The sequence below is a fragment of the Peromyscus leucopus genome, chromosome 1 (assembly GCF_004664715.2).
Source record: "Peromyscus leucopus breed LL Stock chromosome 1, UCI_PerLeu_2.1, whole genome shotgun sequence".
NCBI lineage: Eukaryota > Metazoa > Chordata > Mammalia > Rodentia > Cricetidae > Peromyscus > Peromyscus leucopus.
In genome coordinates this window covers 160,129,104-160,148,131 of record NC_051063.1, presented here as the reverse complement: position 1 = coordinate 160,148,131, position 19,028 = coordinate 160,129,104, and the positions used below count along the sequence as shown (strand labels likewise).

Sequence of the window (19,028 nt, the reverse complement as noted above, 5' to 3'; positions counted from 1 at the left end):
TGTGGTTGCCCACTTGTCCAGGCTTTTTTATTGAACGGGCTTGGCTTTCTCAGCGTTTCACGGACTGCCCCTTCCTTCATGTAACTTGTCTCTTCAGAGCTCTTGCCTGGCATGATAAGGCATCCTTGTGGCGGGCTTACTTCATTGAAAAATACAAAGTCAAGTCTTTTGGTTTCTCACTTCCTTCCAAAGAAGTGGAAGTCACACTCATGGGTCATGTTGAGTCCAGATCCCTCTGTGATCCCAGAATTTGCCTAGGAACTGTGAGCGAGCAGGGAGGTGATTTCCATTGCCACTGCTGGCCTAGCCTCTGAAGTATTAACATCGTTTATTTCCACCCTCTGCCTTTTCTAGAAACTGGCAAGGATTCCTGCCAGTGGGCTTGGTGTGAATGTGACCAACCAGGACGGCTTCTCTCCCCTGCATATGGCTGCCTTGCATGGCCGGACGGACCTCGTCCCCCTCCTGCTGAAGCACGGTGCCTACTCGGGTGCCAGAAACACAAGCCAAGCTGTGCCGCTCCACCTGGCCTGCCGGCAGGGCCACTTTGAGGTATGGGCCCCATCTCCTGGGCAGCAGAGTAGGGCTGACAGTGACTGGGCGGAGCTCAGGGAAGCCCAGAGGACAGCGTTTCCTTTCTTCCCCCAAGAGGACCGCACACCTGGGGTGGCACCAGTGCCCGCCTAGCCAGTCAGAGCTACCACTGTAATTCTGACTGAAGCCAGAATGAATCTCCTCTGCCATGGTGCTGGCCACTCCACTCACTACCTGTAGATCTGTGCAAAGTAGCTTAGGTTTTATCAAGTATAATCAAGGCCCGGCATAGCAGTCCAAGACAAAAGTTTGCAATTATTAGCTTTTGTTTTGTTTTGAAACAAGGTCTTAGTATGTAACTCAGCCTAGTCTCAAACTTTCAATCCTCCTGCCTCAGCCCCGAATGCCAGGGTTATAGGTGTGTGCCAACACCTGGCTTTGAACCAGTTACCTTCCTGTTCCTTTGGGAAGTCATCTGTTTGTCTTTGCCTTGGGATGATCCACTGTGGAGTTTTATAGGCAAGACCCCGTTTCCAGTCAGCATCTCTCGCAGATGTCCAGCAAACTGCTTCCCACAATGCATTGGGAGCAGTGGCTGTAGCTCCCCTTAGGTGGCTATAAGATGGAAACTCTAGTGCCTAGCACCTTGTGGGCAAGGAACAGACCCCGGGGGTGTGAATCCCTCCTACATTAATCATCTCCTTTTCCCAGAGGGTCCAGAGGGTCTGTTTCACCTGAAAAGAAAAATTGCTTTTCCTAACTTATAATTAGGACTGAAGTTTTTCTTCTCTGGACTAGGTGGTGAAATGTCTCTTAGAAGCCAATGCAAAACCTAACAAGAAGGACCTGGGCGGGAACACGCCCCTCATTCTCGCCTGCTCTGGCGGCCATCACCAAGTCGCTGCGCTGTTGCTGCAGGTAAGAGCCCTCTCCTCCCGCCAAACCAGGCCTTCTTTTTCCTTTTCCCTTTTTTCTTTCTGTGGTTTCAAAAACTACACAGGGTTTCTCTGTGTAGCTGTGGCTGTCCTGGAACTCGGGGATCAGCCTGCCTCTGCCTCCTGAGTGCTGAGATTAAAGGCGTGTACCACCACTGCCTAGGTAGGCCTTTCTAAAAACAAAAACAAAAACAAAAACAAAAAACCAATTTTTGTTTTTATATTTTTTAAAGATTTGTTTATTTTTACTTTATGTATATTTGTGTTTTGCCCTGCATGTATGTCTGTATACCATATGTAGTACCCACAGAGACCAGAAGGTGGCACAGGATCCCCCGGATCTGGTGTTAACAGGCAGTTGTGAGCTGTCTGATGTGAGTGCTGGTAACTGTATTCAGAGCCTGCAAGAGCTGTACACACTCTTAACCACAAAGCCATCTTCCAGGTCCCACACAAGGCTTTTTAAAACCCTATGACTATAGACTGCCTACCTGTCAATCACCTGTCTCTGGGATGATGGACTATGTGCCTGCCTGTCAATCACTTGTCTCTGGGATGATGGACTATGTGCCTGCCTGTCAATCATCACCTGTCTCTGGGATGATGGACTGTGAGCCTGCCTGTCAATCATCACCTGTCTCTGGGATGATGGACTGTGAGCCTGACTGTCAAACACCTGTCTCTGGAATGATGGACTGTGTACTTGCATTTCTGCTAATGATTCTGTGACAATTTTGAATATATCGGCTGTTTTCTGCTATGAATTTCATGTGTGCTGTTATAGCTTCCCCAATTGATTCTTTTTCCTAAACTTCTAAACAGTGTGGATTGATCATTCATTGGGCATAGTTTTTCCATATACAATTAGGTATTTGGATAACAGTCACACAGGCAAGGCTTCCTGCTTCCAGGGCTTTTGATTCTTCCTTTTAGCATTAGAATCAGATGTCTGCCTTCTGTAGTTATCTCCTTTAGCAAGCATCCAAGGCCAGGGCCAGCTCTGGACAAAAGCATTTTATCTGAGATATGTATTTAACATCCAAGGACAATAGGAGACAGAATAAGCATTTCAGACCACCTGCTAGTCTCCTGAATTAAGGTAAATATCCATATGGAGACACCACCTAGGCCAGGCGGACATTAGGTACACGTCCTAATGTCCTAATGCTAAACAAGCTTTGTTTCTTGTGCAAATGAAGCTCAGAACCCCCTTTCTCTCTCAGCCCAAGTGGCACCTCTAGACTTCCCCTTGAACAATTTACTTAGAACAAAAGGGTTTTTACATACCAGGTGCGTTCCCACAGGTTACCTAGTGACCGAGTACACTTGCCCCGCCTGGCCAGAGAGAGGGAGGGCCAGAGGATTGCTGATTCTAGGTGGATTGAGAGGGTCACAGGGAGAGGAAGGAGAGGAACGAAGACAAAGATGAGGACAAGATGGAAAGAACTTAGAACTGTGAGAGGACAGGAGAAGGGACAGAGAGGAGCTAAGTGTGAGAACAGAATTGAAGCTGTGTAGACAGGATTGTGTCTTAGAAGACTAAAGTGAACGGACTGAAGGGTTTCGTGGAAGTAGATGCATTTGCTATCCCTCAGATAGCATCCCGCCACCTGTAGCATCTTCTCCGGGACTCTGGGAGCAATCTCCGGGCAGGCACCTGAGGGCATTTCAATACATGTAGATAGACGTGCTGGCCTCCAACTCAAATAGGCTTGCCTCTTCCTCCTGAGTGCTAGGATTAAAGGTGTGTATCACTACCCTGTCTTTAGAAATAGTTCTGTGGAGCTGGGAGGTGGCCCAGCAGGCAGAAGTGCTTGTGCAAGCCCAGCTACCTAAATTCTGAATTCCAGCCTGGAATCCAGGTAAAGTAGATGCCCTGGAGCTACTTTTCTCTTCTTTCTTTCTTTCTTTCTTTCTTTCTTTTTCTTTTCTTTTCTTTTCTTTTCTTTTTTTTTTTTGAGACAAGGTTTCTCTGTGTAGGCCTGAATGTCCTGGAACTCACTCTGTAGACCAGGCTGACCTTGAACTCAGAGATCTACCTGCTGTAGCCTGGATAAAAGGCATGCGCAACCATGTCTGGCTTACTGGCTGTTCTTTCAGAGGATCCAAGCTCAGTTCCTAGCACCCACATAGTGGCTCACAACCATCTGTATTCCAGAGTATTCGGCACCCTTTTCTAACCCCCAAAGCTACCAGACATGTACACAATGCACATACATGCACCCTGGCCAAACATTCATACACATAAAATAAAAATAAATAAACCTTTAAAACAATGTGGCTGCCCTGTGGTTCATGCTTATAATCCCAGCACTCCTACCTCGAAATGGGAGGTGGGGGAGGAGAACTGGCAAGGTGCTGCCTTATGCAGGAGATCAGCAGGAACAAGAGAGACCCTGTCCCAAAAACAAGGCAGGAGAGGTCAACTCCCAAAGAGTTGTTTTCTTCATACCCGTGCTGTGGCACACATGTACTTCAGTTAATAAACAAATCTTTAGGAAGTAATTTTATAGTGAACCGTCACCTAGATTCTTCACCTCTTGTCCTGTCTCTCTCCTAGCATGGGGCCTCCATCAATGCTTCCAACAACAAAGGCAACACAGCCCTGCACGAGGCTGTGATGGGAAGGCATGTCTTGGTGGTGGAGCTGCTTCTGTTCCACGGAGCATCTGTTGACATCCTGAACAAGAGGCAGTACACGGCCGTGGACTGCGCACAGCAGGTGATGCGGAGCGGAGCACCTGTGGACTGAGGAGCCCCGTGCTCCCTGGAGCACACTGTGGATCCCTTGTGTTCAAACCAGATTGTGAGATGGCAACAGCCAGGGTCTCTGGTGCTCTGTGCTGAGCTAAGGGAGCATGCCAGACATCCACTGGCAGGGCTAGATACCACTGGCTGGACACACTCATGTGCCAGTGCTCATTCTTTCTAGGGTGGTTGTTCCAAAGGCCCAAGAGAAGGTGGAGCACCTATCAGCTGCCACTGTTAGACCTTGGTCCAGTTCACACAGATGCTGTCCCGTCTGGGAAGTGGCAGGATAGACACCATTCTGGATTTGCCAGCCCTGTAGCATAATGGAGAGTTTTAGTTTGTGGATTTAAATCCCTCAGATTCTGAGAGAATTTAGATCCCCAGATTACTACTCTTTCCAGTCAATCATGGAGAAAGAATGTTGCTTTCCTCTGTCCTGTCTTCATAGTAAATCTCTTCTTTAAACTCCAAATGGACAGCTAGTTGGTTGTTAATTGCCCCAAAAGAGATGTTAGAGTCACTATAAATGCAACCTAATTATAGGCCTATTTAATTTTAAGGGTAGAGGCATGGCTCAGTGGTAGAGCACCTGCCTAGAATCCCCCAGTGAGGTGCTGGGGTGTGGCTCAGTGGTAGAGCCCCTGCCTAGAATCCCCCAGTGAGGGGCTGGGGTGTGGCTCAGTGGTAGAGCCCTGCCTAGAATCCCCCAGTGAGAGGCTGGGAGCCCAAGGTTCTGGGTAACATCCATAGTATCTCGAAGGGAAAAATTTCCAAATACTGTCTCTTATTGTGTTAATCTAGAGATAGAATATACTTTAAGAAGGTGTGTTGGGTGAAAGGTGATGGTGAATTTTGGTGTCCTTGAATATGTTGAAGTATCTGTGAGGGTTGATGTTACTTAACTTTTCACTTAGTATTTTCTCAAAGGTGGATGGTGCCGAGTATGTTCTACTGTGGCTTGGGCGGTGGCTCCCGAACAGCCTCCACGTAGTAACTGCTGACTGTGCTTACCCCCATTGTGTGTAGCAGTTTAACATGCAGGCTGGGATTCCTAGTGAAGGCCAGAGCTTCTCCTAAATGAAGACTGGAACCTTTTTTTAAAATAGCTTCATTGTGCGGACGATAGGCACATGACAGGGCCAGCCGTGTTTTCATTGCTGTTTTGTTATTCCCCAGCTACCTTAGGGAGAGGGTCAGTCACACCCAATATGTTGATATTCAGATGGAAGCCCAAGTGACAGTCTGTTGAGAAAACAATAAAACTACTTAGTGACATTTCCCCTTTTCAACTGTAGGACTCAAAAATAATGGAGTTGCTGCAGGTAGTGCCGAGTTGTGTTGCTTCCTTAAACTGTGTCGCCGAGACAGACCACGAGGAGTGTGTGACCGTCCAGATCAGGAAGAAATGTAAGTGCTTCTGGATCCTCAACCTGGGTCCGTTTGGGAATTCATGCTTTTCATTGTGGTGTGTGTGTGTGTGTGTGTGTGTGTGTGTGTGAGAGAGAGAGAGAGAGAATGTGTGTGACAGAGAGAATGTGTGTGTGTGAGAAAGAATGTGTGTGTGAGAGAGAGAATGTGTGTGTGTGAGAGAGAATGTGTGTGCATGAGAGAGAGAATGTGTGTGTGTGTGTGTGTGTGTGTGTGTGTGTGTGTGTGTGTGTGTGTGTGAGAGAGAGAGAGAGAGAGTCAGAGTCAGACAGAATGTGTGTGAGAGGTCAACCCTGGGTGTCATTCCTCAGGAGCCGCCCAGCTTGTATTTCCGAGGGCTTCCCACTGGGCTGGGGCTTCTGGAGTAGGCAAGACTGGCCGGCCAGCAAGGACAGGACTCTACCTGTCTGCTTCCCCAGTGCTAAGGTTGCAAGCACACACCACCACCCGGGGCCGGCATGTGTGTCTGTGTGCCACATGTGTGCCTGGTGCCCTTGGAGACTAGAAGACTGGCGGCGTCAGATGCCCTGGAACTGGAGTTGCAGTCACTACGTGGTGCTGGGAACCCAACCAGGGCCCTTGGGAAGAGCAGCCAGCGCTCTGCACCACTGAGCCTTGGTTCTGGGGCAGGAGCGCAGGTCTTCATTCCTCGGTGACAAGCCCTCACCAACGGAGCCGTCTCCCCAGCCCTTCAGTGTTTTTTTGGTTTTGGCGTTTTTTCTGTTGTTGGGCATGAACCTGTGGCTTCACACACACCAACAGATGCTCCACTGCTGAGCCATGCCCCTCGCCCTGTTTTCATTTAATTATAAATTAAAAGTGTAGTTATTGTCCTGACACGGAGGGGTACGGGGACCACAGACACCATCTAGATCATGATTCATCAGGTGAGGAGCCGTTTTGAACAAAATAATTTATGGTTGGGGATCAGCATGTGAGGAACTGTATTAAAGGGTCACAGGATTAGGAATGTTGAGAACCACTGCTCTAAGGATTTTGCCTTTGCCCACTGTGATGAGGATGTAACCTATGACCTTGTACATGCCAGACAACTGCCTACCATTCCTGGCCTCTTTTAGGTTTCTTTAGTTATGTATATATGTGCATGTCTGTATGTAGGTATGTGCAGGTGCTCATGGAATCCAGACAAGGGCAACAGATCCCCTGGAACCTGAGTTCCAGGTGGCTGTGAGTCACCTGGAACCAAAGTTGTGTCCTTCCCAAGAGCAGTACCCTCTTAACTCTCTTAACCACTGAGCTGTCTCCCCAGCCCTTGGTTTGAATTTGTGGGGCACCAAGGGTGATGATTAGGACAGCCAGCATCTACCCCATGGTGTCCGATTGAGCACTTCCTTTGGAAAAGGTTACTTTAAGGAGATTCTGTTTAATGAGCTTTTCAAAACTGAGTCTGAATGCAATTGCAACCACGTAGATAAACGCACTCACATTTCTAGATAATTCCAGGGTGGATTTGCCATAACCAGCTACAGCTGAGGAACATCAGTATAGACTTAGCTTTGTCTTACCAGGGCTGCCTAGTATGGAATGGCTATGAGCCAGGTTTTCAAAGCAGAGTCAGCACTTAGTTTTCTAAATTTTGTTAAGCTAAGAAATCAGAAAACTTTGTTTCATTTTTCGAGACATGGTCTCTGTGTAGCCATTGGCTGTCCTGGAACTTGCTTTGTAGACCAGGCTGGCCTCAAACTCACAGAGATCCGCCTGCCTCTGCCTCCTGAGTGCTGGAACCAAAGGTGTGCACCACCATGCCCAGCATGTGCTGTAGTTTTAAAATTCCCTTTTATTTATGAAATTTTTCATGTGTTTTACTTTTTTTTTTAACCACAGGGGATCCCAAAATGTATGACCTGCCAGAAGAACCTTTTAGGAGACAGTTTTGCCTCGTTCACCCTGGGGGGCGATTCCAGTGAGTATCTAGTTCAAGCCGACTTTTGTGGGTTTTGACCAGGCTTTGCTTCCAAGAGATGCTGGGATATGTGCGGCTTTAACTGCTCATGCGATGCTGCCATCTTGTGGCCAGCAGAAGGCTTTATATCTTTGGTTTGGATTAATACTTGAGTTTATTTTGCATTTCAGGGAAAGAACCTCAAGGGAACCTTTGGGAAGGGATAGAAGTGTGCCTGATCTTACTGGAGGCTCTCTGCAGGAGGTGAGTGAGGACACCGTAAGGGTTTATCGTCTGGCTTTTTCAAAACTAACCCACAATGAACATTTCTCCTCAACACCCATCATTTCACCCCCTCCTTCATTGAAAGAATGAGCAACAGTTAAAGACAAGAGCGTGGACTTAGGAGTCAATTTTAAATTAAAGCTCTGGACAAGCAGGTGCTGCACGCCTTTAATCCCAGCACTTGGGAGGCAGAGGTGGGTGGATCTCTGTGAGTTCAGCCTAGTTTACATAGCGAGTTGCAGGCCAGCCAGGGCTACATAGCAAGATCTTATCTCCAAAAATTATAAAATCACAGCCCTGAGCTGAGAAAGTCAGGGAGAAGTGGAAAGTCATGGTGTACTTGGGAAGCTGCAATTCAGTGTGAGCAGAGAGCAGAATCGCCTAGGTTTACTGCCTTTTTAATATTTGAAATAAGGACAGTGTATGTATAGGTTATAACGTGTTCTTTATGTACCCAGCTTCCTACTGAGTCAGTCGATTAGAAAAAGCCTGATGTATAATCTGTTCTATCTTCCCAAACTGCTGAAGAGAAAGAACAGCATGCACCCCACAGGTTTGCTGGGACAAATACACAAATGATCATTTTAGAGACTTTATGTGGTAATTCGTGTGTAATGTAGACTGTCCTCAAACTCATGGTAACCTCCTGGCCTCAGTTCCCCAAGGGCTAGGGTTACTGGTGTGAACTGCCATGCCCGGCTTGCATGACAAAATTTGATTTCCTATTTAATTTTCCATAGCTTTGCTAATACCTCTGCTCCTGGGTGTGTCCTACCCAGGAGCAGGGGTGTAACATCTTGCTGCATGACAGTGAGATGCCCTTACTGTGCGGTCTCCTTGCTGGAAAAGCAGGAGCAACAACAGCACATACTGATCAGAGATTAGAAATACACAAAGCACTTTCTGTGTGTCACATGGAGCATGACAAGTACTGTCACCACAGGGACATCAAATTGTCACTGAGCCTGTGGGGTTCTCAGTGCGTTGTCTGACACCCTCAGGCAGAGCTGGTGCTATTTAGTGGTGGTTTAAAACAGTACAGCCATAACCTCAGTTTTATCTTCTCTCCAGCCAGAGAAGCAGAGTGTCTCGGGAATTCAGAAGGACCCATCAGACCAGAGCAGATGTCAGGCTTCTGAGGAAGGAAACAAGGGGCCCCCAGAGAGGCCTGTGCCGACGAAGGCTGCTCCTGGACACAGGCGGATGGTCCGCAGGCATACAGTCAATGACACAGCCATACCCCAGGTCCCAGAGGTGACTGGCCACCTGACCACCCAAGAGGCTAGTCTTTCTCAATCTTAGCAGTAAGGGATTGGTAAATCTGCTGTCGAGACACGGGTTTGCAGTAAGATGGTGAGCATGAGTACAGCTTAGAACTAAGTATATTTTCAGATAACCAGCTTGAGAGACTGTCCCTCAGATTTACCACCCTCTCTCCTCTTCAAAGCTAACTAATATACTTGAAAAGGAATAGGAGGGAATGAATGAGCCCCTTCATCTTAGTGTTTGGATTTCCTGGTTATGGGCAGAGGCTTCACCATCAGATTCTGACCTCCTTTGGCTGGAAGGTGCTGGGTGTCTGTGGTGTGGATAAGTGGGCAAACCCTGTGCTAGGATTCCCATGTCCAGGAGAAGTCAGAGAAGCAATGTCAGTCCTGTGGAACTGGATACCAGGCAGAGAAGCATCCTGTTGGGATGAAGAAATGGAACCTGGAAACACTTGAGCTGGAAAGTGCCTGAATGCCATTTTGATGTCCATCCCAGTGAAAAGGATCTACCATTCTGCCTTGTTCTACACCACACCTATGGGAAAAGTTGGCCGTCACTTTCCCAACAACAGACACTTGGGTCACTGCACGTGTGCACATGTAGCCGTTTCTACGATGGCTACTGGAGAGCAGCTTTGGCACATCTAAAGTCTTTTGATTCCAATTCACAACTTACAGCACTCTAAGCCAGGTCAGAGTTTAAGTTACAATCCGTTGCCATTGGTTCCTTTTTATAACTTTCTATAGATTCTATTATTTTTTTATGTTCCTGATCCTAAAGTTGCAAACATGGGTTCATCCTGAGTCCATTTTCAAAGGACTTTGTAAAGAGGACATGATTTTGTGCACATTCTTGGAGATACTTGAGGATGTATAGAAGGGAGGGGCTGATTATTTTTCTACGAAGTAATTTATGATTTCTAATTTTCTAATGTGCCTTGGATATGTGCCAAATGATGGGAAAGAAAACAGTAAACTTTATGACTCTTGAGCATGTCACACAAGTTTTACTTTGCTGTGCAGTTTCTCAGCCACCCTTCTGTAAACCTGTTGTGAAAATTGCGGCTCCCTGGGGGAAATGGAATTGCCTATTCCTTCTTCCTGAAGTCCCAACAACAAACACTGGCGTTCACATTAGGGAACCACTGAGTTTACTGGGCTTCCTTACAGAGCAATGGGTGGTAAACCTTAATAGTCGTCACACAGGGAGGTGTCTAGCATGGATGAGGACTCTTGCCCGTGTAGACAGAGCCCTCTTCCCTAGTCTTTCCCTGCCTCTCTCTATATACACACTAGCCCTCCCTGAGTCCATGTGTAATCACAGGCTGGAGGTGTACATTTAGCTCAGGGTCCCATGACTGTCTCCCCACCCTTCCCATAAAGGAACAGTAACCTTCAACACACCTAGCTGCAATGATCTTTTGCAAGCGGGCCAGCTGATTCAATGAAGATGGTGGTAGTATGGCTCTGAGATAGTCCTGTACCACACTGTGCCGTGTAGAAAGCATCCTCATGGGATGGATGCAGTGGGTTGTTTTGTTTTGGGGGGTTTTGTTTTGTTTTTTTTGTTTTTGTTTTTCAAGATAGGGTTTCTCTGTGTAGCTTTGCGCCTTTCCTGGAACTCACTCTGTAGCCCAGGCTGGCCTCGAACTCAGAGATCCGCCTGGCTCTGCCTCCGAGTGCTGGGATTAAAGGCATGCACCACCACCGGCCGGCTTGGATGCAGTGTTTTCTGTACTTAAGGGTGATTAGGACACACACCCAGATCACTCAGAGCAGACCATCACCCATCTACCTGTTCAGGTTGATGCAATGAAGATGGGTCAGTAGCGTACACAATTCTCAAAGAGTGCCCACAAAGACACTTCTGGTGATACTTAAGTTGCCCAGTCTGGCCTTGGACTTTTGTTCCTACTGCCTTGGTTTCCCAAGGAGCTGAGATTACAGGCCTGCCCTGGCACACTCAACAGTTAAACAAACACAGCCTCCTGCGCTGACAAAGAGTATGGATGCTGTCGGTTTGTTGACTCTTCTCTTTGCCACTTAATGAGAAGGGGTACTGACCTGCTTTTCTGTCTGTGCGCCTCATGCCTGCATAGGAAAGAGGGCATCAGATTCCCTGCAACTGGAGTTATAGGTGGTGTGAGGCCCCCTGTGGGTGCTGGGAATCCCATCCAGATCCTCTGAAGAATGGCCAGTGCTCCTAACAGCTGAGCCATCTCTCCAGCTTGTCCATTGTCATTTTTAACAAAACTATTAATGTGTGCTGCTCTGGCTCTGTGACCTCATGGTTTATCAGGGCAGTTCAAAAGAGGCAGACACAGGCATTTGAGTGGAGTATTCAGCTTGCTAGTGCAGGCTCCTCAAGGCACAGGCTCACCTCTTCCCAACCACTGCAGTAAGGAGTGGAGCAGAGTATACTAATTATTCTTCCACATGTTTTTGCAGTTGCTTTCCCCACTTAAAAGGAAAACTTTACATGGCCATTAAAAATTGGCAATGCTCAAATCTGTGTTGTTTGCAAGTCCCAGTACAGCCAGCTCCATGCCTACAAGCTAACCACATGTAGCACGTTAGCTGTCTTCAGGACCCCATCCTTGTGTAAACAGCCAACTTTCCTTCATGTTTCCAAGTGTCCTTCAACACACCTTAGCCATTAGGCATCACAACTGGTGACTGTAACAAAACTCAAAGAGACATGTCAGGTATCTTTATAGCATTTCATATAAATGAGCCATAAAGCAAATTTTAAGTATAACTGGTAATTTAAGGATGTGTCTCAGTTAGCATTGCTTACTTGGCATTCATGAAGTTGTGTTCAATTCCTAGCACCACACAGACCAGGTGTGGGGTACACATAAGTAATCTCAGTACTAGAGATGTGGAAGCAGGAAGATCCTGAGTCTGAGGTCATCCTCAGCTAAATGGAGAGTTGAGACCAGTTTTAGACGTAACAATAACAACAAACCCAAAATATATTCAACAAAACCCTCTGAACCAAAACCACCCACAAAGCCCTTCAGCAGATTTCAACTATGACAGTGCAATCGTGAACACAAATTGACCATTCATTTGCATTTTTTAAAATAACTTTTTAAGATTTATTTATTTATTATGTATACAGCATGAATGCCTGCAGGCCAGAGAGGGCACCAGATCTCATTACAGATGGTTGTGAGCCACCATGTGGTTGCTGGGAATTGAACTCAGGACTCTGGAAGAGCAGCCACTGCTCTTAACCTCTCAGCCATCTCTCCAGCCCGTTTGCATTTTTTTTTTTAGGATTCATGGTGTGTGTGTGTGTGTGTGTGTGTGTGTGTGTGTGTGTGTGTGTGTGTGTTTATAAAAGGGGGTTCATGCGTAGGTTTCTGAGGCCAGAGTGTGTCTGATCCCCTGGAGCTGGAGGTACAGGCTGTTATGATCTGCCCAGCATGGGTGCTGGGAAAACAACTTGTGCCCCATGCTCGTCGGCACTCAGCCATCTCCAGCCTACTCTTGTTGTAAACATGTCACTACTCAACAGTGACCACGGGATGTCCTAGTTATCTGCAAAAGTATTACTCTAGTTGTTCTGGATCAGAGCGGTATCTGTTGGAGAATGTAAACTCGTAAACTCAGTGCCTCTGAAACGTAAATTAAATCAAAAGCCGGGAATTTGATATGCTACCTGCAGGAAAAGGAAATGTCCTGCTTTGACAAGTTCTGCCTTAAGAATGCTGGATATGCTCAGCTGATTGGGTTGCCCAGGGCTTTCGTTCCCTTGATGTCTCTGGCTGCTGAAGCGTGCTGGCACAGCTTCTATCTCCACCTCCCGTTAATGTCCCAGCTGCAAAGGAGAAACTTGCACTACCACCACTTAAAAGCTTTTGGAAGGAAAGGAAAATTATTCAAAATGCAGATCTTCTTAAGAGTTGCCTGTGATTCTGAAACACCCAAACTGCTTTAGTTTGAGTAACAAGTTTATTTTTTCAAAATGCATATATAGACAATAAACAAAGTAAACATTTAAAAGGTTGTAACTGCCCTAGACACTGCTCCGTAAGTCTAAGCATTTCCTCTTAGTAATCGTCATCTTCATCGGACTCCATTACTTTTCTTCTGTTGAACTAGAGGAAAATTAAAGGAATGTCACACTTTATAAAGCCTCAGATTTTCTGAGAAAAACATTTTTAATTACTCAAATGAGGCTTTTTTGTGTCTTTGAACCAACTTAGTGAGCAAGAGGGTAATTTGAGAGGTAAGAATCCTCTAAGATTTACACTCTCCACAAAGCCAGTCTCTTACCCCAACCACATAACAGGACCAGTGTCTGGAAACTCTCAAAGGCACTGGACTGCGCTCAGCACACGGGGCACTTACTTTAACTGTTGTTTTCTTTTCTGTCTGTTGGCTGACTTTCTCAAGTATTTCTATTAAACCTTGTTCTGATACCTATAAACAAGAGAAACAGTGTTTCAAAGCAAACATCACCTCTAAGCAGACCAGTCACAGTCAAGTCTCTCTGAGGTGCAGAATAGCTCAGGAGGGAAGTAGAGGGACAGCTCCTGAGGAAAGCAAGCGGGTTTAAGGCCATCTTTGTCACTGCTAGGAAGGCGATGACCACCACTGACACCCCAGAGACAACACCCTCAGAGAAGACCAACTGGCTCTTTCCAGGTTCAGTGCAGGCAGGGCTTGTGTGCCACTGAAGCTTGAAGATTGGACTTCCCAAAAAGAATTCTTACGGTGATACAGCCAGACACAGACACATAGACATGAACCAGACTTCAACCTCCCCTCACAAGTGCAAAACAAGCCTAGCTTCAGCAACCACTGGACTGACAAACCCTATTTCTAGTGCAGGGACAATTCAAGCCAGGTGACTCCAATAATCACTGGGTCACACTTGACACAACGCCAAGAAAGGAGAAAGTTGAGCATTTTAGGACAGGCAATCATCACTCAACATTTACAGTGGGGGTGATTATTCTCTCCTTTAAAATGGTGAGTCAACAAGAATTCTATCTTCAAATATGGAAATTACTTGATGCAGCCGAATTTTTAAGTTTTAAAAATTCATGTGCATGAGTATTTTGCTTCAATGTGTCTATGCAGCGCATATGTGGAAGTCAGCCCTGGATCTGCTGGAGCTGGAGTGAAAGGCAGTAGTGAGCCGCCTGATGTGGGTGCTGAGAACCAAGCTCCAGTCTTCTGCAAGAGAGCAAGCACTGAAACTGGGGAGCCACCTGCCGGCCCCCAAGCCAGGGTTCTGCCTGCCGGTACCACCGCGCTCCTCCAGGCCGTCTGGGCTTACCTTCCCGCTCAGCTGTCCATATCGTGCCATCTGTATAAGGTAGTTCTCTACTGCTTTAGTTTTTTCAGGCTTTACAAGTGCTAAGTTACTTACTAAAAAGAAAAAATAAAGACAAGAAAGCATGAGGACCTAATGCACTACTTACACTTAGAACTATCCACTGACACTTCCAAAGTATTTCAAAGCTTTTGTCTGTCAACAGGCAGAAGGTGGTTAGGGCAGACAGTGTGGTTACGCCTCTCAATCTCAAGTCAGTCACTCTGTAGTGGGAGAGCCAGGATTAAACTTGGGTTCTCAGGTTCTAAACTCCCTGCTTTCCTGCTTCTGATAATATACAGTGGCCTATGAAACGATGGCCTCTCAAAGTGGAGGCCGGACTCAAGTTTCCAACAGAAAAGAGGATGGTTTGCTGACTGGCTCACTCTTTCCTTTCCTCAGGGTTTTCTAATTTACTTTGAAGACTCCAGACACAGCACTAAAACCCAGAATACAATCAACCCCTAGCAACCCCTCCCCACCACAACTCTGTGACTGTTCAAGAGTCAACCCTTACAAACTCTACTAAAAATGTCCTCAAGGGGCAGTCCTAAAAAAATGCGCTTCAACAGTAATAACAATCTAACTTTATAAACTTCATACTTCTTACACTGTCTTTCAAGTCCTTTAAACATTTCTCTGTTGAGACAATAACTACATATATGTTTCTGACCATCCAGTTACCTCAAGCCAATTTTATGAGAACAAAGGAAATCGAAGATGCTTACATCTGGCCCGGGCTGACTGATCCAGGACTTGGGCTAAGATACTGTTTCTCATCTCTGCTTCCCTACAACAAAACATAGGTTATACAAGATTAGAACTAAGCTGTCAGCATGCTGAGTACAAAGTCATTTATTCAGTGTCCCTTTAAAAGAATATTTACATGTATTGATGTACTTATTTGAGGGGGGCATATGCCACGGCGCACATGTGGAGGCTGGAGAACAATTTTGGAGTCAGTTCTTGCTTCTCCCCATGTGGGTCCTGAGAACTGAACTCAGATCATCAGGCGTGGTGGCAAGTGCCCCTATCTGTGGAGCCACCCAGCAGGCCACTGTAAGACACCTGGGGTTCACAGACTATATGATGCTAGGTGCTTTGGCCTTCAGCTAGCTCTGTGGGTGTAAAGCTACCAGAACGGCAGAACACTATTTCATGAAGCAGTATTTCAGTTCAACAACCATTACCAACATTAAGTACCGAGTGGGACACATGCTACAAACCTGTAGTAAAGTCTCAGCAATTAAGAGAGACCAAGTGTACTTTCTTTAGGGAGGATACAAAAACCTATGGAGACTCTGAAAGAGAAAACTGGCCCTGGTAGAACCAGAGCCTATGGAAATTCTAACTCCGCAATTCTTCTTGCTTCTTCCTGAATACTCAAGTAGCAACCATGGACACTGCTTTCAAACTTTTTAGAGACAGGGTTTAGCTATAGAGCTCAGGCTGGCCCAGAATTCACTATGCAGGAATAGAAAGGAGATTTGTTTTCCGAGACAGGGTTTCTCTGTGTAGCTTTGCGCCTTTCCTGGAACTCACTCTGTAGACCAGGCTGGCCTCCAACTCACAGAGATCTGCCTGCCTCTGCCTCCCCAGTGTTGGGATTAAAGGCATGCACCCCCACCGCCCGGCCAGAATTCACTATGTAGCCAAAGCTGGTCTTGATCTCTTCACCTTCCTTCCTCAGCCTCCCAAATGCTAGGATCACAGGACTGTGCCACCTCATGCTGCTTTAAGACTTTTAAGTAGACTTAAAATATTCCTCTAAGGCAACCATCCAAGGAAATGATTACACAAAGCAGTCAGTAGCAGACATGGACTAGCAGAATTAAAGGGACAGCTGGGGCTAGGTGTGCCCACTATCAAGGGCTTTGGGAACAGGGCTTACGGTTCATTAGGCCATTTTCTCAGAGTTCCTGAATCTAAGATACCATGGGTTATAAGATGTGCTGGTCTGTTTTCACCATACTAGTTCTTGAGCCCAGGGCTCTGCAGATGCGAGAAAATGCTCTACCACTGCGTTACACCCCCAGCCTCTCTTTAATCTTTTTCAGTTTGAGACAGCATCTTGCTAAGTTGCCTAAACAGGCCTTGAAAATGAGATCCTGTCTCACCCTCCCAAGCAGTTGAGACTAGACACATGTGCTTTATGTACTCAAAGAATGAAAAAGAGACCCTAGATGAGGGCTCCTGAGTGGAGAAGGAAAATGAAACAAGCTCCTCCAAGAACGTGGACTTAGAGGTTTAACCCTGCAGGTTGCTATCTGGATTTACATATACCCAAGAAATGGCCGAGGCAAAGGCGGGGTGTATCCACACATCAAATGTATGTCTGTGCTTCTGTGAAAGTGCTCTGCCATGTGCAGGGGTAAGACGGTGTTGTTTGGTTTTGCTCTTTTGGGGGTCCCACTACCCAGCTCCCAAATAAATTACACTTGGAGGTTTATTCTTAATTATAAATGCCCAGCCTTAGCTTGGCTTGTTTCTTACAAGCTTTCCTTAAATTATTCCATCTACCTTTTGCCTCTGGGCTTTTCCCATTCTCTTACTTCTGTAAATCTTACTCTTACTCCATGGCTTGCTGTGTAGTTGGATGGCTGGCCCCTGGGTCCTCCTCCTTCATTTTTCTCTCTGAGATTTCTCCTTCTATTTATCCTCTGCCTGCCAGCCCCACCTATCCTTTCTCCTGCCTCACTCTTCGCCGTTCAGCTCTTTATTAGACCATCAGTTGTTTTAGACAGGGACAGTAATACAGCTTCACAGAGTTAAACAAATGTAACATAAACAGAAGTAACACACCTTAAAATAATATTCTACAACAAAACAGCAGTGTAAAGTAATATTTACTGAACGTTTACTGTGTGGTCCTGGGTCTAGAAATCCCTACGAAGTAATTCTATTAAGTTTAGTGGAGAGTAATCAGGCGGAACTTCAAAACAAGGCACTAAAGGAACTCCATGAGTATATAGTGAATCAACCTAAAAAGGGAATTACCCTGATTCGGATTTATTAGAAAATCACTATGTTAGGAAATTTGTTAAGAGTCACATACCAATTACAACTACTAAATAAAAGAGACAAATTCAATCTGTGAAACCACCCTTCCAGAAAGTTCCAATTCTAGCTCATACCTTTGCTTTGCTTCCTGTTGGGCTGCATCACCAGGATCCTGGGGGTGAAAAAGGTAGTTTTACCTTTTAATCAAGTGGAACTTCAAAAGAGCAGAGAAAAATGAAAGGTATATTGCAGGGGTGGGGGAAATGGGGAGGTGACACACATCTGTAACTCTAGTTAGCACTGGAGGCAGGAGGACCTCAAGTTACAGGCAGGCCAGCCTGGGCTACAGACAGAGCCCCTATTTCAAAATAAAGCAAATAAACAAAAATAAAGGGCTTATTCGATTTTCTTTCTGCTATAATAGGCTCCTGAGATGGAAACTAGGCCTCACAAAAACCAATGAGTCGGTTTCCATCTGCAGTGCTTTGTTTTATTAAATATGTAAGGGCTGAGGGTGGGACCTGGGGAAGAGAGGGAGGGTGCTGAGCACACTAGGCAAGCACCGTGGCTCAGGCTAACTCCCACCCCCAGCCCCACATTTACAAAGTGAGGACGAGCTTCCAAAGTCACAATCTAATAGAATGTTTGGGAACACACACAGTCCCTGGAGGGGCCCTGGGTCGTGGAGCCCTCTTTTTCCCAATAAGACGACTGTCTGAAGAGACCCTGGCTTGGCACAGGGGATGCTGCGTCAAGGGGTGCTGCCACCCAGCCACCCACCATCACTAGCGCCCTAGACGGCACCGCAGGGGCGGAGCCCCGCCGGGACACGCCGTCGGGATGGGGTCCTCCGCGCTCAAAGGCCCCTCTCTACACAGCGCTGACTTCCGGTCAGCGAGACCGGATCCCTGACGACCAGAATTCCGGCGGGGTTGGCACCAAGCTCGGCTGCGGCGAAGGCCGAGATCTGGGGGCGACCCGAGGGCGCGCACACCCCGACCCGCACAAGGCCCACGTGGGACCCCGCGCGGCCCGAAAGGGGGGAAGCGGCCTCCGGGACACCCGTGCCCCGCACACACAAGGGGCTACAGGGGCGCGGGAGGCCGCGGTCCGCGGACAAACTCCGGGAGACCTTCCCCGGACGAGGGCGGCGCCCCGGCCGCTCGCTCACCCCGTGCTTGGCCTGCAGCTCCGCTAGCCTCTGCTTCCTCAGCGCCTCGAGCTCCTCGTCCGCCATGGCGCGGCCGTCCCACGTCGCGCAGCCGCCGCCGCCGCCGGGGGTCGCGTAGCCGCCGCCGGGGGTCGCGCAGCCGCCGCCGGGGTCGCGCAGCCGCACCTGCACCCCGGTAAACTCGGAAGGAATCTCCTCAGTCCGAAGGCAGGAGCACGACTCCCGCTACCGCGCAGGCGCGTGCGGCACTCAGGCATCAACAGTCGAGTCCTGAGCCACGGCTGCCCCGCCCCTGCCAGGGCGCCTTGCAGAGGACCGATCCTTCGATGATAAAAGGCGCAGAGCCGCTCTAAGGGGGCGCTTACCAAAAAAAAAAAAAAAAAAAAAAAAAGAAAAGTCGTCTAGTTATAAGACATCGACTAGC

At 47.3% G+C, this 19,028-nt stretch overlaps 2 protein-coding genes across 3 annotated transcripts in view; one reads left to right on the top strand and one right to left on the bottom strand.

The window, feature by feature from the left end:
- The window catches only part of Ankrd27 (ankyrin repeat domain 27), a 53,080-nt gene extending 42,972 nt beyond the window's left edge, over positions 1-10,108 (top strand). For both annotated transcript variants that reach the window (XM_028877763.2, XM_028877762.2), the window contains 7 exons: positions 355-552; positions 1,333-1,452; positions 4,030-4,191; positions 5,516-5,627; positions 7,494-7,572; positions 7,743-7,815; positions 8,908-10,108. In XM_028877763.2, coding sequence (XP_028733596.1) covers positions 355-552; positions 1,333-1,452; positions 4,030-4,191; positions 5,516-5,627; positions 7,494-7,572; positions 7,743-7,815; positions 8,908-9,138 — 975 coding nt within the window. In that variant the 3' untranslated portion in view covers positions 9,139-10,108. The remainder of the gene's footprint in view (positions 1-354; positions 553-1,332; positions 1,453-4,029; positions 4,192-5,515; positions 5,628-7,493; positions 7,573-7,742; positions 7,816-8,907) is intronic.
- Positions 10,109-12,397: 2,289 nt separating this feature from the next.
- Positions 12,398-18,800, bottom strand: Pdcd5 (programmed cell death 5). The gene is made up of 6 exons (XM_028877761.2): positions 18,605-18,800; positions 17,568-17,605; positions 15,162-15,223; positions 14,398-14,489; positions 13,464-13,535; positions 12,398-13,210 (listed from the first exon to the last, which is right to left on the bottom strand). The coding sequence occupies exons 1-6, from the start codon at positions 18,668-18,670 to the stop codon at positions 13,163-13,165; spliced, it is 378 nt and encodes a 125-aa protein (XP_028733594.1). The 5' UTR covers positions 18,671-18,800; the 3' UTR covers positions 12,398-13,162.
- Positions 18,801-19,028: the final 228 nt, after the last annotated feature.

Excerpts from the sequence above, each read along its gene's own strand:
- Pdcd5 (XM_028877761.2), bottom strand. The coding sequence starts at position 18,670 with ATGGCGGACGAGGAGCTCGAGGCGCTGAGGAAGCAGAGGCTAGCGGAG. Across the intron at positions 13,536-14,397 it reads ATGGACAGCTGAGCGGGAAG|GTATCAGAACAAGGTTTAAT; the intron begins GTAAGCCCAGAC and ends TCTTGTTTATAG. Across the intron at positions 13,211-13,463 it reads AAAAGAAAACAACAGTTAAA|TTCAACAGAAGAAAAGTAAT; the intron begins GTAAGTGCCCCG and ends ATTTTCCTCTAG.